Below are 14,776 nucleotides of genomic sequence, written 5' to 3'. Positions count from 1 at the left end.
GGCACTTTAATCTCCCATATGACATTTAAGATCAACTTGTCAGGTCCTGGAAATCCCTGTTAGAATTCTTATTGAACTAACAGATTAATTTTAAGAGAACTGTGTATTTACAAAATATCAACTATTTTCATCTACTAAAATTATAAAATGTTTGTAGAGGGATATTTATGCCTAGCTGAATATAACCCTAGGAATTCTGTGTTACCTGGTAACAACCTGACTGGGACAAATTAATTTCCTTCAACAGGAGGAACTGTGTCAAAATACAACTTTGCAGTGGGCAGCTTCCCCCATTTCCCCTCACAGGAAGGCCCTCCAACTCTGTACGAGGCACCCAAAGTCCCCACCAGAACCTAAACAGCTGGCTATTCCAGTGCTCCTGTAAACAGGTAGTACCTAATCTTGGACTTCTTGGTATCAAGCACTGTTTGCCCCCAATGTGATAAGGCCATATTCATGCTTTCCCCATACCCTAGAATACAATTCAGTATAAGTCTAGTGGTTATGCCCAGGCCCTGGTAGATCTCCATAAGGTATGCAGAGGACAGGTACTCACAGGACTCGTTTTGATTACCCTTAGCTTGTAAGTTTCCCAAATAATACCTGTTCCTTAACCCATACTGCAGGTCATTATATTTGCCTTTACTCACCTTCTATTCATCCTAACCTGAAATCCAAATATTATTTGGATTGTATAAAAACCACCCAATCATAATTGTAAATTGTTGAACCTTGTTACACTGCTTGCAAGAGACAAACTTTACTTCCTCAAAATAATTATGAAAAATAGACTATATTTTTAAAAATATGACTTCTAACATTACCATGACAATGAAACTCAAAATTTTAAGTAGATGAAAATTATGTAAAGGACATTTAAAACTTACCTTTAAATTGTTAGCTTTCATGAGACTTATCTTAACCTGTGATACAGGTGCTGGATTATCCCACTGATCACAAAGTTGAACAACGAGAGGATTCTGTAGTTCTCTTCCATTAATCACTGGAATGGACTAAAATACATAAAAATATTTTAAGAAGCACTAAAACAAACATGCCTAACAATGTAATTACTACTTGTATACTTACTAAATGATTTACTTAATTTATCTCTGTTCTAGTAAAAAATGGTGTTTTTTTAAGGTTTTATTTATTTATTTATTAGAGCGAGAGAGAGAGAGCACAAGCAGGGGGAACGGCAGGCAGAGGGAGAAGCAGGCTCCCCACTGAGCAGGGAGCCCGATGCGGGACTCGATCACAGGACCATGGGATCATGACCTGAGCCGAAGGCAGATGCTTAACGACTGAGCCACCCAGGCATCCCCAAAATGGCTCCTTTCATCAATTAAAATAAACTTTTGAAAGTCAATTATATTGTTACAAGTGATCATCTTCTTATAGAAATTATTAACAATATAATAAAGGGGGGGGAAAGCATTTGACATTACTAGCTTCTAACACATTCCTAAAAGTTATATATCAGAATAACTTCGATGGAAGTAAAAGCTTATCTGAGGTTCTCAGATATAGTATTGGCTGTTTATAGTTTAGCTCCTCTGTCAATTGTCAGCACTCTGCCACTCTCCATGAAGCAGTAGTGCACAGCTTTCTAGTGCTTCTTAAACCAGACTAGTGGGGCGCCTGGGTGGCTCAGATGGTTAAGGGTCTGCCTTCGGCTCAGGTCATGATCCCGGGGTCCTGGGATCGAGTCCCGCATCGGGCTCCCTGCTGGGCGGGGAGCCTGCTTCTCTCCCTCTGCCTCTGCCTCTCTCTCTCTTTCATGAATAAATAAATAAAAAAAAAAAATTAAAAAAAAAAAAAACCAGACTAGTAGCAGATAATCTACACTGTCTAGTTGGTTTAAAACACCTCTTGCTTTTTCCCTCCTTTATGTAAGGCTTGTGTAATTCTGGGAATTGGCCTGTTGACCTATTAATACTGAACATATCAAAGGAAACACATTGTCTAGCAAGTAACCTGATAAAGTTCCAATCTAATGTGTCAGATTTTAAAAGTTAAAAAAAAAAAGAAGATGGGAGAGAATGGATGAGCAATACGTAAAGCTGATTTATCATCTCTCTCCTATCAATAATATTCCCTCTACTTCCTCCAACCCCACTTTACTGGAGGTAGTTGGTTATCAATAATAATGTTAGGAGGGGTGCCTGCGTGGCTCAGTCGTTAAGCGTCTGCCTTCGGCTCAGGTCATGATCTCAGGGTCCTGGGATCGAGCCCCACATCGGCCTCCCTGCTCAGTGGGAAGCCTGCTTCTCCCTCTCCCAACCCCCCGCTTGTGTTCCCTCTCTCGCTGTGCCTCTCTCTGTCAAATAAATAAATAAAATCTTTAAAAAAAAAAAAATAATAATGTTAGGAAGTTGCCCAGAGTGGGAAAAAAATTAATAATGTGTTTCAGACAGGACTTAATTTTTTAAAAAAAATATCCTTGAGACTAGTTTGGTTCAAATGCTTGGCCATCACAAAGTTTACAGGGCTACACTTGCCTATATTGCGTCTGCCAAAGTTTATTAAAAGCCTGAATTTAAAAAATTGATGACAGTTTCCAAATGCAAACTTTATTGTTTGTACTTTTTTGTTTATTGCATTGCACTTTATTTCTAATCACATTAACTGTCTACCCATCAAAAAGTAACTACTTTTAAAGAATATTCTTTAATAAATAACCTGTAGCCTAAGCTCTTACAAAATTATCTCGGAAAAAGTGGAAAGAGTATCCAAAATCAAATGTTTATAAATATGAATCTGCCCTCTGCCAGGGCATTACATTAGTACTTGCATGTAATTTAATGTTTCAGGATTTGTTTCTTCATTTATAAAATAAGAATGATAATAATACATCATGTTAAGATTAAATGAGAATAGATGCGTATGTTAATGTAACATTTACATATTTTTTTCTATTTATCAGTTAGGTATTAAATCAGTTCCCCTTTTGCACTTCAGATTCTGTTAGGGGGAAGGTCGGTCAAGAATTAATTAGGAAATTTTAGGAATATTAGATATTCAATTATTACTTTTACAGCCTTATCTACATATAACGATATCTCTAAGAGAATGAGAAATCAGTTTGTTTTAACAACTTCTGGATTTCTATGGTATCTACAAATTAATCTTCTAAGAAATTTGAGTTAAGCTATCATTTTTTACATTCCCCAACACAAAGTCATATTAAAAGATGAACATGCCAACATTTTTTCCACCTCAAAAGTAAACAATTATTTCGTAACATAATAAACCAACAAATCCTTTAACATCACTGGGCACAAAGAATATATTAACTTATGTAGTATAAATGCTCCCAGATAAAAATAAATGCACTGGCTTTTCGGTAAAACTTCTCAGTCAAGACAGTATTACAGAAAAAATTTTTTAAAGCTCACTGTCATCACTTGTTTATCTTATTTTAAACTCACAAATCAAAAAGTGCAATTTCAAACTAAGGCACAGGTAACGTAAACTTCTGTTAGAGGATCTGCTCCTTTAACATTATAATTTCATCCATTACCATGGTGATATAAGCTCATTCTCCTTTAGAAAATAATGTAAGCTATCATATCAACAGGTAAAGCTCTGTTAGACCAAAACTGAATACCAAAATCTAAACGTTTTAAAAATCAGAAGTGTAAACATTTAGTAAAAACTCAATATACTTAACAGACATTTGCAAGATCAGTATTTAAGATTTAACTACCTGCATAGGAAGGCATACCAAGGTTTTTATGCATATAATTACTTGATATCTAATATGCTTTTTCAAACTCCAGAGAAAACATTTAAGACAGTAAGACAGAACAATGAAACAAAATTGGGAAAAAACAGTAACCGTTGAAACTTGGGATTCATTATGCTATTTTCACTTTTACACGTGTTTGAAAATTTCTGTAATAAATTTTTTTAAATTTTTTAAAAGATTTTATTTGACAGAGAGAAAGAGAGTGCATAAGCAGGAGGAGTGGCTGAGGGAGAGGGAGAAGCAGGCTCCCCACTGAGCAGGGAGCCAGACATGGGGCTCGATCCCAGGACCCTGGGATCATGATCTGAGCTGAAGGCAGATGCTTAACGGACTGAGCCACCCAGGTGCCCCTGTAATAAAATTTTTAAGGTGTCAATCATTCCAGTAAAATTAACATACAGTGTTGTATTAATTTCAGGTATACAACAGAGTGATTCAACAGTTCTGTACATTACAGAGTACTCATCATGATGTTATTACACTATTTTTTAACAAATGAGGACACAAGTAATGAATTAAATAATGAATTATTAAGAATCATATTACTTTGTCCTTTTATTACTATTGCTATTTGTTATTATTTCAACAATAAAACATACCTATTCTGATCCACCGATAATCTGAAAGTAATAAGCCATATGATAGTAAATTCTTTCAAACAAGGCAGAGTTACTTACCTCCTTTAATTCTGGCCAGTCTATAAGAAGAAGTTTTGCTGGTGGTCCAGAAATTAGCTGCACTCGAATAAAGTCAGAAAATTCACGCCAAGTAAAACAAAGATCCTTATTTCCAGGAGGGCCTGGAATAAACTTGATGCCTTTTACACTTATACTTTGTGTATTTTCCTAGTGAAGAAAAGTACATCAAGAAAAGATAGGATATTATGCTTAATTTTCAAAAAGAAAAAAAAAAATGTCATTTACCCATGTGCATATAGATATGCTTCTGCATAGAACAATGACAAATAACTTGCACACATACTAATACACTATGAAATTCATTTCCTTTAGAAGAGAAACTGAATTTTTTTTTTTTGCGAGGGAGAGCTCTAAAAGGTTCTGGCTATGTCCTTTTACCTTATTTTTTCCTAATTTCCCTCTTATTTACATGGTCTCCTTTTTACTACCCAAACAGCAAAGCAAGTGCTTACCCAATACCCTTTGCACTTGTTCTTTCCTGATGTTTGCAAGATTCTTTACCAATCTACATGGCCTTTCTTTAGGTCTCTCATATAGGATACAAAGGGGTCTTCTCTGACCACCCTATATAATGGCACTGTTTCCATTACCCCATTTTATTTTTTTTCTTATCACTCATTTCTTACCACTCTTCCCATTATAAGGTGATCTCCAAGAAGGTAGGGGCTTTGATTTGTTACTGCTCAATCTCTGGTTCACATCTTATTAATGGGAATCTAGCCTATAATTTCCACAAAGTGATCTAATGATAATAACTAATTCCATACTGGCAGAAGCACTTATACCATTCACATTTTAACAATTACCCTTAATAATTTTGTCATCTTAAATTTCTATGAGTACAAATCTATTCCATCAGATTTTAAAAATCAGAGTTAAAATTTCATGTTTTACATTCTCAAACAACTGTTTGCAGAATATTTTCTGTACAAAGACATTGCAAAAATAATTTAAAATTAATTTCTACCCAAACCCCAATGAGCAAAGAATTTTTCAATATTTGGAAAACAAATTAAATATTCATTAGTAAAACATACTGAAAACTGAAAATATGTAAAGTCTAACCTAGAATTCCACATTTATTAGTCAAACACCAACAGCCCTTTTGAAGACATGATTTCTTCTTTAAGTCACCTTGGAAGTTATCTCGGTTTTACTTCCAATCTTGAAAATTAAATTTGTATATGCATTTACAAATTGTAGATGAGTCCAAACAGAATCAAATATAAAATTCTGAAAGGCACTCTCTAAGGTCTAATGCTGAAATTATCAAAGGAATGTACTTCAGAATGGCAGTACATTTATGTAAATGCAGAAATAATTTGAAGGGATGATGACATATTAAAACTACTTTTTATTCCCCCCCCCAAACCACTATTTTTAAAAAAATAGTTTTAAAATAAAAGGCTCCATTTTCTTTCTGTAGAGACTGGGGAAAGTGTTTGAAACTGAGTCAAGATAGTATACATCTGTTGTAAAATGACAATAGGAAGAAAGTAAGTCACCTTGGCTGAAGAATGAGCTATGGGAGGAGAAAGGTGTGAGATTATGCTTCGGTATAATACTTTAGGATATTTTAGGCCATACTGAGGAAATGGAAGTCTAAATTTATAGTTTAAAATGCTGATAGAAATGAGAATGGAAAATTGACAATGTATTTGGTCAGGTGAAACAGAGCAAAAAAAATATGATGAGAGTGGCTTGCCTGAGAATGACAAAAAAGGATGTGGGGTCGGGAACTGAGTATGTACAACTCTTCCAAGGAGATATACTATAGAAAGAAGAGAAATAGAGCAATAGATGGACGGGGAATTAGGGCCAAAGGATGCTCTGGTTGGTATGAGAGGGGGAAGTGGTAATTTGTTTTTTAAGATGAAAGATATGACAGCATGTTAACATGCTGATAGGACCCTAACAGATGGGGAAAACTGCAAATGTAGGAAGGCAGGTTACAATTTAGGAGAAATTACTGAATGAATATGGGTGTCTATGCATAAAGTAGAGATTGTTCATGCATAACAGCAAAACATAGTTATCTTCTGATTTCGGATATACATAGGGTGAAAATAAATAATGGAAGAACCTGAAAGTCAAACACTAAACGTTATCTTTGTAAAGTAAACAAAACATCATGAAAAGTTATTCAGCACTCCTAAGATATACTGAGTTGTGCTGAACATATTAGTGAGAATAGAAACTATAGTAAGGAAGGGCAACAAAGAGGCTTGTGATTACTTTGTCAAGTTAAAAACTGTAATGGAGGCTCTAAAAGTAATAAGAGTTTTAAAAAAGCATTAAGTGCTCTAAATGGATTCAACTTCACTTGGCCTTAGAATTCCTCCTCTTTCATCTACTCTGGCCTGGAAGGTTCCTTGAAGGTCCAACATTCAGTCCAAACTGAAATCAGTCCAAACTGATTTTAAAGTTATGTCAGCCTAGGCAAAGAAAGTGAAAATTTCCCCAAAATTTGTCTTTGATCTCTCCAAGCAGAATACATCATATTTGCTTGCTTCTTTTAAACTGAAATAATTACACTGAGATTCTTATTTTTCAAGCTAATCTCAATTAACTGCACAGCTACAAACCTGCCCAATTAGTTTTTTCCCCCAGCATCCTATTTAATGCAGGATGTAAGCACTACTAAATTTTACTAATTATGAAAAACGACTTCTATATACATATTAAAATATTTATGGATAAAATGATATAATGTATGGAATTTGCTTCAAAATGATTATAGTAAAGGTGAAAGTGACGATTATTGAGGCTGAGTGATGGGAACATGGGAATTATTTATGCTATTCTATTTTTTGTGTATGTTCAAAGTTTGTCATTACAAAACCTTTATAATGCCTTTTATGATTTTGCATTGTAAACACAAAAATCAAACTTCTTTTAGTTATTTTAGTTTTTCCCAAATTTTGTTAATTGTAAAACAATGGTATAAGCCAACTGCTATGAAAAGAAGCCATACCTGAAAGGTAGTTTTCAAATGAGAGCTATCAAGTCCAATCCCAGCAATTCCCAAGGCAGATAAAGAACTTGGTGAAAATGCCTGAATCTGATTTCCATACTGATCTGTAACTATTACAACTATATAAAAAAGGACAGCTTAAAATTAAACTGTTATCTTTTAATAAAAGATATAAACATCTATAAATACATTTATACACTTAAAATTATGCTTAGAAAACCACTAACTTTGTTCTCTTATGTATTATTTTGTAAAAAGTAATCATACTTGCTTCTTTTATAATCACCACCAAAAAAATCAATAATCTACTTAAGTACGTTTATATATTTATATTTAACATGGTGTTGATGTTAATCAGATTTTCTACCATCAAAATTTGAAGAAAATAATTTAGTATTATGTAATAGTCCAGGTACAAGAAAAATAATCCATTGATTATTGATATGAATCCATTGATACATTTACTTTACTTTTAATATTAACTATTATTACTTCTAACAAAAGCCAGTTATTTTTCCATGAAACTCTTTTTGCCAAACTGATTTTTTTTCTTTCTTTTTTTTAAGATTTTATTTATTTGACAGAGAGAGTGAGAGAGCACAAGCAGGGGGAACAGTAGACCCTGAGATCATGACCTGAACCAAAGGCAGATGCTTAACCATCTAAGCTACCCAGGCGCCCGTGCCAAACTGATTTTAAAGTTGTCAGCCTAGGCAGAAAAAATAGCAATCTTTTCCAACAGTGGTTTTTAAAACAATAAATGTATATAAAACCAAAGTTTCCTTTCAGATCACATATGCCAAAACACAAATGTAAGCACGTATTATAGAAGTATTTTAAAGAAAAAAGCAGACCATACTAACCTATTTCTCCTTGAAGCTCTTGGCCCATCTGTACTGTTTTTCCTCCTTTTAACTCACATTTTAGATGTTTAGGTTCATCAGGAAGTGGTCTGAAATGAGTTAACAAGTTAAAAGGCTCTAGTTATACCACTGATTGTAGAGAAAAATATGCTAAAGAGTAACATATATATATATTTAACACTCGTTTTCTAAAGCTTAAATACAACAACACTCCTCCAAATACCTCAATTTATAGAACATCACACTATTAACCCAAATGGAAACCGAGAAAGACAGCTTGCAAAGAAGTGTTACATCACAGCATCTATGCTAGATTAAAAGGAATTAGGACAAGAGAACTGAGAAAGAAAAGGCAGGTAAGAATAACTCATCATCAAGAGATCTGGCTGTGGGTGGAGAGTAGTATATCTAAAAATTTTATCTCAGGGGCGCCTGGATGGCTCAGCTGGTTGAGTGACCAACTCCTGACTTCAGCTAGGGTCATGATCTCGGGATTGTGAGATCAAACCCCACATCGGGCTCTGTGCTGGTTGTGCAGCCTGCTTGGGATTCTCTCTCTCCCTCTCTCTCTGCCCCTACCCCTGACTTGCGTGCCTGCTCTCTCTCTCTCAAAAAAAAATTATCTCAAATATGGAGCCTGGAAATACTATAAAAATGGATGGAAGAATTCAAGTGAATGAGGTTACTGGAACAAGTTGAGCAAGGAACTGACGGGCCAGGATGAAAGATTTTTATATATATATTCACATAAATCTTTCCCTTTTCTTTCAGTAATACGTATTAGGTCTGTTTGGACACAGGTTTAAAAATCATCACTAGGCAATGAAAGAATTATTCCCTGTGAATACACTGACTGATCACACTCTATCTTTTATGTTTTTCACGTCTGTCATTTTACAGGCGTTTTCACTGCTGCCTGCACTAGGAGGGCTTTCCTTTAATGACAGTTCTAGTTCTCACAGATACCAGAGAGCCAATTAAGCACAAGATTTATATAAAAGAATAAAATACTTAGGAATGAACTTAACCAAAGAGGTGAAAGACTGATGAATTAGTCACTATCTCCAGTGAAGTTTTATTCCAAAGACAACATACCATATTTCATAGAAATTGCAATTATTTTCTACATTAAAAACAACTTTCACTAGTGTGCTTTGGAGAAAAGCCTTTTTGTTATCATATGCCGAATTCTGAAATACCTCAAAATATAATATGCTCACAAACCTTACTGTAAATGCACTTTCCAAAGACACATGATCATCTTGGAATGAAACCTGGCAATAACGCATATCTTTCACAGATGTTGGTACTTGTACATCAGGAAGCAGACCCTGTAGCAAGTGTTCTTTGTTAATCTCAGGAGTCCAATTAACCTAAAAGAAAAATTATATTATCTAAGAAAAATATAAAGCTTAGTCTAATGTCCTCCTACTGCCACTTATCTTACTGAAGAATCAAAGTTAAGTTATAAACTCATCTTCCCCACCTCCAAGGAAAAAGTCCCTTTATGAACACAAATGGTGGTGGTTTATATATTAGTAAGATTAAGAAGTTTCTTCCTTTCTAAAGATGCCACTGAAAAACCAGAATAAAAGAATTCAGTGAAGTGGCAGGATATACCCAGAAATTGGTAGTAATAACAAAGTATAGAAAGAGAAATTTAAAAAGCACCATTTACAACTGCACCAAAAAGAATAAAACACAAATAAACTTCGTTTATAACTCCAGAAACCATAAAACACTAATGAAAGAAATTAAAGATGACACAAATGGAAAGATATTTCATGCCCATGAAGTGGAAGAATTCATATTGTTAAAATGTCGATAATACCCAAAGAAATGTACAGTCAATGCATTCCCTACCAAAATACCAACAGCATTTTCCACAAAACTAGAACAAATTAACACTAAAATTTGTAATGGTACCACAGAAGACCTGGAGTAGCCAAAGCAATCCTGGGAAGGAACAACAAGGCTGGAGGTATCACAATACCAGATTTTAAGACATACTACAAAGCTGAGGTAATCAAAACAGTATGGTACTGGCACAAAAATAAACACATAGATCAATGGAAGAGAATAAAGACCCCAGAAATAAACCCAATCTATGACAAAGGAGGTAAGAATATACAATGGGAAAAGATAATCTTTTCAATAAATGGTGCTGGGAAAACTGGACAGCTACATGTAAAAGAATGAAACTGGACCATTCTCTAACATCATACACAAAAATAAACTCAAATTGGACTAAAGACCTACATGTGAGACCTGAAACCATAAAAATCCTAATAGAGAACACAGGCAGTAATTTCTCTGAAATTGGCCAAAGCAACATATTTCTAGATTTGTCTTCTAAGACCTGGGAAACAAAAGCAAAAATAAACATTGGGACTACATCAAAATAAAAAGATTTTGCATAGCAAAGGAAACCATCAACAAAGCAAAAAGACAACCTATTGAGTAAGAAAAGACACTTGCAAATGACATATCCGATAAAGGGTTAGTATCCAAAATACATAAAGAATGCATAAAAACACCAAAAAAACCCCAGTCTGATTAAAAAATGGGCACAAGACCTGAATATGTATCTCTCCAAAGAAGACACAGATGGCCAAGAGACACATGAAAAAATGTGCAACATCATTCATCATCAAAGAAATGCAAATCAAAACCACAATGAGGTATCACTCTACACTTGTCAGAATGACTAAAATAAAAAACACAAGTTATAACAAGTGTTGCCGAGCACGTGGAGAAAAAGAATCCTTGTGCAGTTGGTGGGAATGTACACTGGTGCAGCCACTGCAAAAAAACGGTATGACGGTTCCTCAAAAAATTAAACACAGAACTACCATATGATCCCGTAATTCCATTGAGTATTTACCCAAAGAAAATGAAACACTAATTTGAAAAAACATATGCACCCTAGGTTTACTGCAACATTATTTACTATAGCCAGGATATGGAAGCAACCTAAGTGTCCGTCAATAGACAAATGACAAGGAAAATATGGTGTATATATACAACAGAATATTACACAGCTATAAAAAAGGATGAGATTGTGCCCTCTGAGACATGGATGGACCTGGACAGTATTATACTGAGTGAAATAAGACTGAGAAAGAAAAATGCCGTATGATTCCACTCATAAGTAGCATCCAAAAAAACAAAACAAAAAAATCATCCAACCAAATGAATAAACAAAAAGCAGAATCAGGGATGCCTGGGTGGCTTAGTCAGTTAAGCATCCAACTCTTGATTTCAGCTCAGGTTGTGATCTCAGGGTCGTGAGATTGAGCCTCACGTCCCACTGCATGAGCATGGAACCTGCTTAAGATTCTCTCTCCCTCTATACCCCCCACCCCACTGCTCATGTGGGCACTCTAAAAAAAATTAAAAAAATAAAATACCATATAGATCAAATCATATGATCAATTCTGGGAGGTGATATTCAAATTGTTTGTTAAAAGAAATTTATTAATATGGGCTTTGAATAAGATGTAGGTTAATGCCTATTCAGCAAGATGAGAAAACAAGTTATGTTTACTTAACTACCATTCTGGCCACCTTTTGGTCTTCATTCATACTTGGATGCTTTTAGCTCTATTTTTTCATCTCCTGCATTCCATATATTGTTACTTGATCCCCTTTTTAAGTTGAGTATCTTACTCTATCCTACTTTTAAACTTCCAATCCTTTCTATGTAAGAATTTTTAGTTCAACTTTTTTAGCCTTCCATAGTTGTGATTCTTAAATCATTGATATTCTAATATTTTGACCCTAGTTTATGCTGTTCTAATCTTAGTTACCTTTTTATCTTTTAAACCATGTTTTATTCTTTACATATATATGTGTGTATATATACACTTTTTTTTTTTTTTTACATAATGGAAGAAGCAGAATTTACACTTTTCAAAAAGGCTTTTCTTCCCTCACTTTAGCTGTGTTATCCCTTCAATGGATTCCCAGCTCAGATAGGGTTCACTTTCTTCAATATTGGAGAATTCTCTGAAGACCACAAAATCACATTAATGATTATACATTTAACAAAAGAGTAGTATTTAATATTTTATTGCCAATAAAGAGTTGCATGTTTAAAAATCTTTGTAACCCAACAAATATATAACTACTAAATTTGAAGCAAAATATGTCAAATGCTGGTCACATACTTAGAGAATGGCAAAAAGAAGTTATATACAGGTGGAGGCTCTCCACTCAAAGTTTCTTCTTAACCTTGATAAGAAGCTAGAATGTGGGAACCTAACTATGAGAAAGCAAGGAACCAGTTCAGAAGCCGGGTTCCTAGTACCACTTTTAAACCACTCAACTTCATATCTGCTGATATAGGTAAAAATGGCTTGCCTCCCCTTCCAAGAAGGATCAGGGTTAGGTCTCTATCAATCCTCCAGTCCCTCAACAGAGAGGGAAAAACTAAACCGGCTGGGGCAAGGAATATTTCAAGTAAGAGTTAAAAATAAGATCAGCTAAACCCTGTTGAACAAAATTCTTTTAAAATATCAGATCCTATATCTGGAAACTCCAGATGGCTACAGGATAAAATAGTACAAAGAAATAATTTCTACCTCCTGTCCCACACAGCAACTCTACAAATTTAGTTAATTGGGACCCCCTTATATAAGGGTGTGCAAATGTTGGCTTTCCAGAAAAGGGGGGATGTTTTGTCTCTAACTGACTTAAAGAACAGTGAATTTTTTAAAAATTATTTTCTCACATAAGATTTGAGTTTTTTCTCTATGGGCGTCAAGGAAAAAAGTACAGTTAGTTCTGCTATACTGCTTGGTTTGAAAATGCAAATTTGTTGCAATGCTATTAAAATATTAGGGAGCAGTTTGAGTATGAAGAAATTTTACTTTTGCTAATGCACAATATCATCCATGAAAACAGTATGTGAACATGGAAAACTGTACCCAGCTAAACCAATCCATTGAAATACACAAACGACACAACTCAAACCTACCAGCCACCTTGGGTGATCATGTATATTGAGCCATATACATGGCCACATTTAGTGGAGTTTCCACAACTTCACAGTAACTCACAAGCTGCAACCTTTCCTGTACTCACTTCCACAAAGTAAACTGACATATTATTGTAGTGTTTATGGACTTCTTAATCATTTAATATGTGTTATTGTTACTATTTTTGGTGCTACTTTATTAGTTTCCTATCTTTTTTTAAATAGGTGACTGATAAAGTTTGAGTACTGTGCCTCTAATTCCCATTTTCCCCATGAGCCCTGTGATTTTTTTTTTTTTTTTTTTGAGCCCTGTGATTTTTATTGCACCTTTTTATCTGGCAGAGTGATTTTAAGAAATGCATGCGTTTCATTATAGAACTGACTGACCTTGAAAAGAGTAAGCACAGAATGCCAACTATTCCTTTAATCAATCATAAGAAGAGTACTAGAGAGGTCTACCTTAGGTGATAAGTATGTATTTTGATTTGGTTTTCCTAAGAGATGTTAAGTTTCTATATATAGATTCACCCTAACAAGGTACTAATGATGAATTTAAATTACAGCAGATTGATGAGGGCCATGTGAAGCTACTGAGAATCTACAAAACTGTTTTCTAAGATCATGCTTTTAGAGAGTGGTATGCCAATTTCAAATGGTCAAATTAGGGACCTGTAGTTAAAACAGTAATGTTTCACCATTTGCCTTTAACAGACTTTTTGTTTAGTGCCTTCAGAACAGTTACAAATACATTGCTTTGGTAAGATGATCTTGACTGTGACTGCAGAAATACAGTTGGTCAGCAAGTGCATAACCAGAAAAGAATTCCAATCTTTGGCATTTTGTTAAGTATCAAAATCATTTTTCTAAGTATGACTTTGTCGCATATGAATCATTCACATTTCAATCTAGAGCATGAAACGAATTCTTATTTAGCCTGGAATTTTAAATAACAATATTATTTTTCTGTGATAAGCTTCTTCTTAGAAGCTACCCTATAATACTTCTTATTCAGAGTCTTACAATTGATCATAAAATGAACAAAATTCTTCAGATAACTAATCTGAGATACTTACTTTAATTTTATCTGCTAAAGTTGATGTTATATGAATTTCTCTTTCTCCTTCATCATACATTTGAAAAATAAGATTATGCATAATATCGCCTGCTATCCAATTAACCTCATCCTGATGTTTGATCTGGATTGCCTTTTGTCCTTCCACACTGAATATCTGTAATCTTGCAACATGGCTACTAGGAAGCAACTTAATAGTCTTCTCCACGGGTGCCACATCTTTACAACTCTAGGGAAAGAGAAAAACACAAAAATATATTGAATGACATCTGCACTTTTTGAAAATTATTTTTGGGCTTTATTTATTTTTTTAAAGATTATTTATTTATTTATTTATTTGACAGAGAGAGACATAGCAAGAGAGGGCACACAAGCAGGTGGAGTGGGAGAGGGAGAACCAGGCTTCCCGCTGAGCTGGGAGCCCGATGTGGGGCTCGATC

The 14,776-nt window shown here is 34.5% G+C and overlaps 1 protein-coding gene across 2 annotated transcripts in view; it reads right to left on the bottom strand.

Moving 5' to 3' along the window:
* Positions 1 to 14,776, bottom strand: part of SMCHD1 (structural maintenance of chromosomes flexible hinge domain containing 1) — a 139,266-nt gene that overhangs the window by 56,825 nt on the left and 67,665 nt on the right. For both annotated transcript variants that reach the window (XM_064577866.1, XM_064577867.1), the window contains 6 exons: positions 14,338 to 14,565; positions 9,511 to 9,659; positions 8,287 to 8,375; positions 7,424 to 7,542; positions 4,429 to 4,596; positions 888 to 1,013 (listed from right to left, as the gene is read on the bottom strand). In XM_064577866.1, coding sequence (XP_064433936.1) covers positions 888 to 1,013; positions 4,429 to 4,596; positions 7,424 to 7,542; positions 8,287 to 8,375; positions 9,511 to 9,659; positions 14,338 to 14,565 — 879 coding nt within the window. The remainder of the gene's footprint in view (positions 1 to 887; positions 1,014 to 4,428; positions 4,597 to 7,423; positions 7,543 to 8,286; positions 8,376 to 9,510; positions 9,660 to 14,337; positions 14,566 to 14,776) is intronic.

This window comes from Mirounga angustirostris, unplaced genomic scaffold, assembly GCF_029215605.1.
Source record: "Mirounga angustirostris isolate CCGP_5_RB_7025 unplaced genomic scaffold, mMirAng1.0.hap1 SCAF_14, whole genome shotgun sequence".
NCBI lineage: Eukaryota > Metazoa > Chordata > Mammalia > Carnivora > Phocidae > Mirounga > Mirounga angustirostris.
The sequence above is the reverse complement of the archived record's forward strand: the minus strand, read 5'-3'. Positions and strand labels throughout refer to the sequence as shown.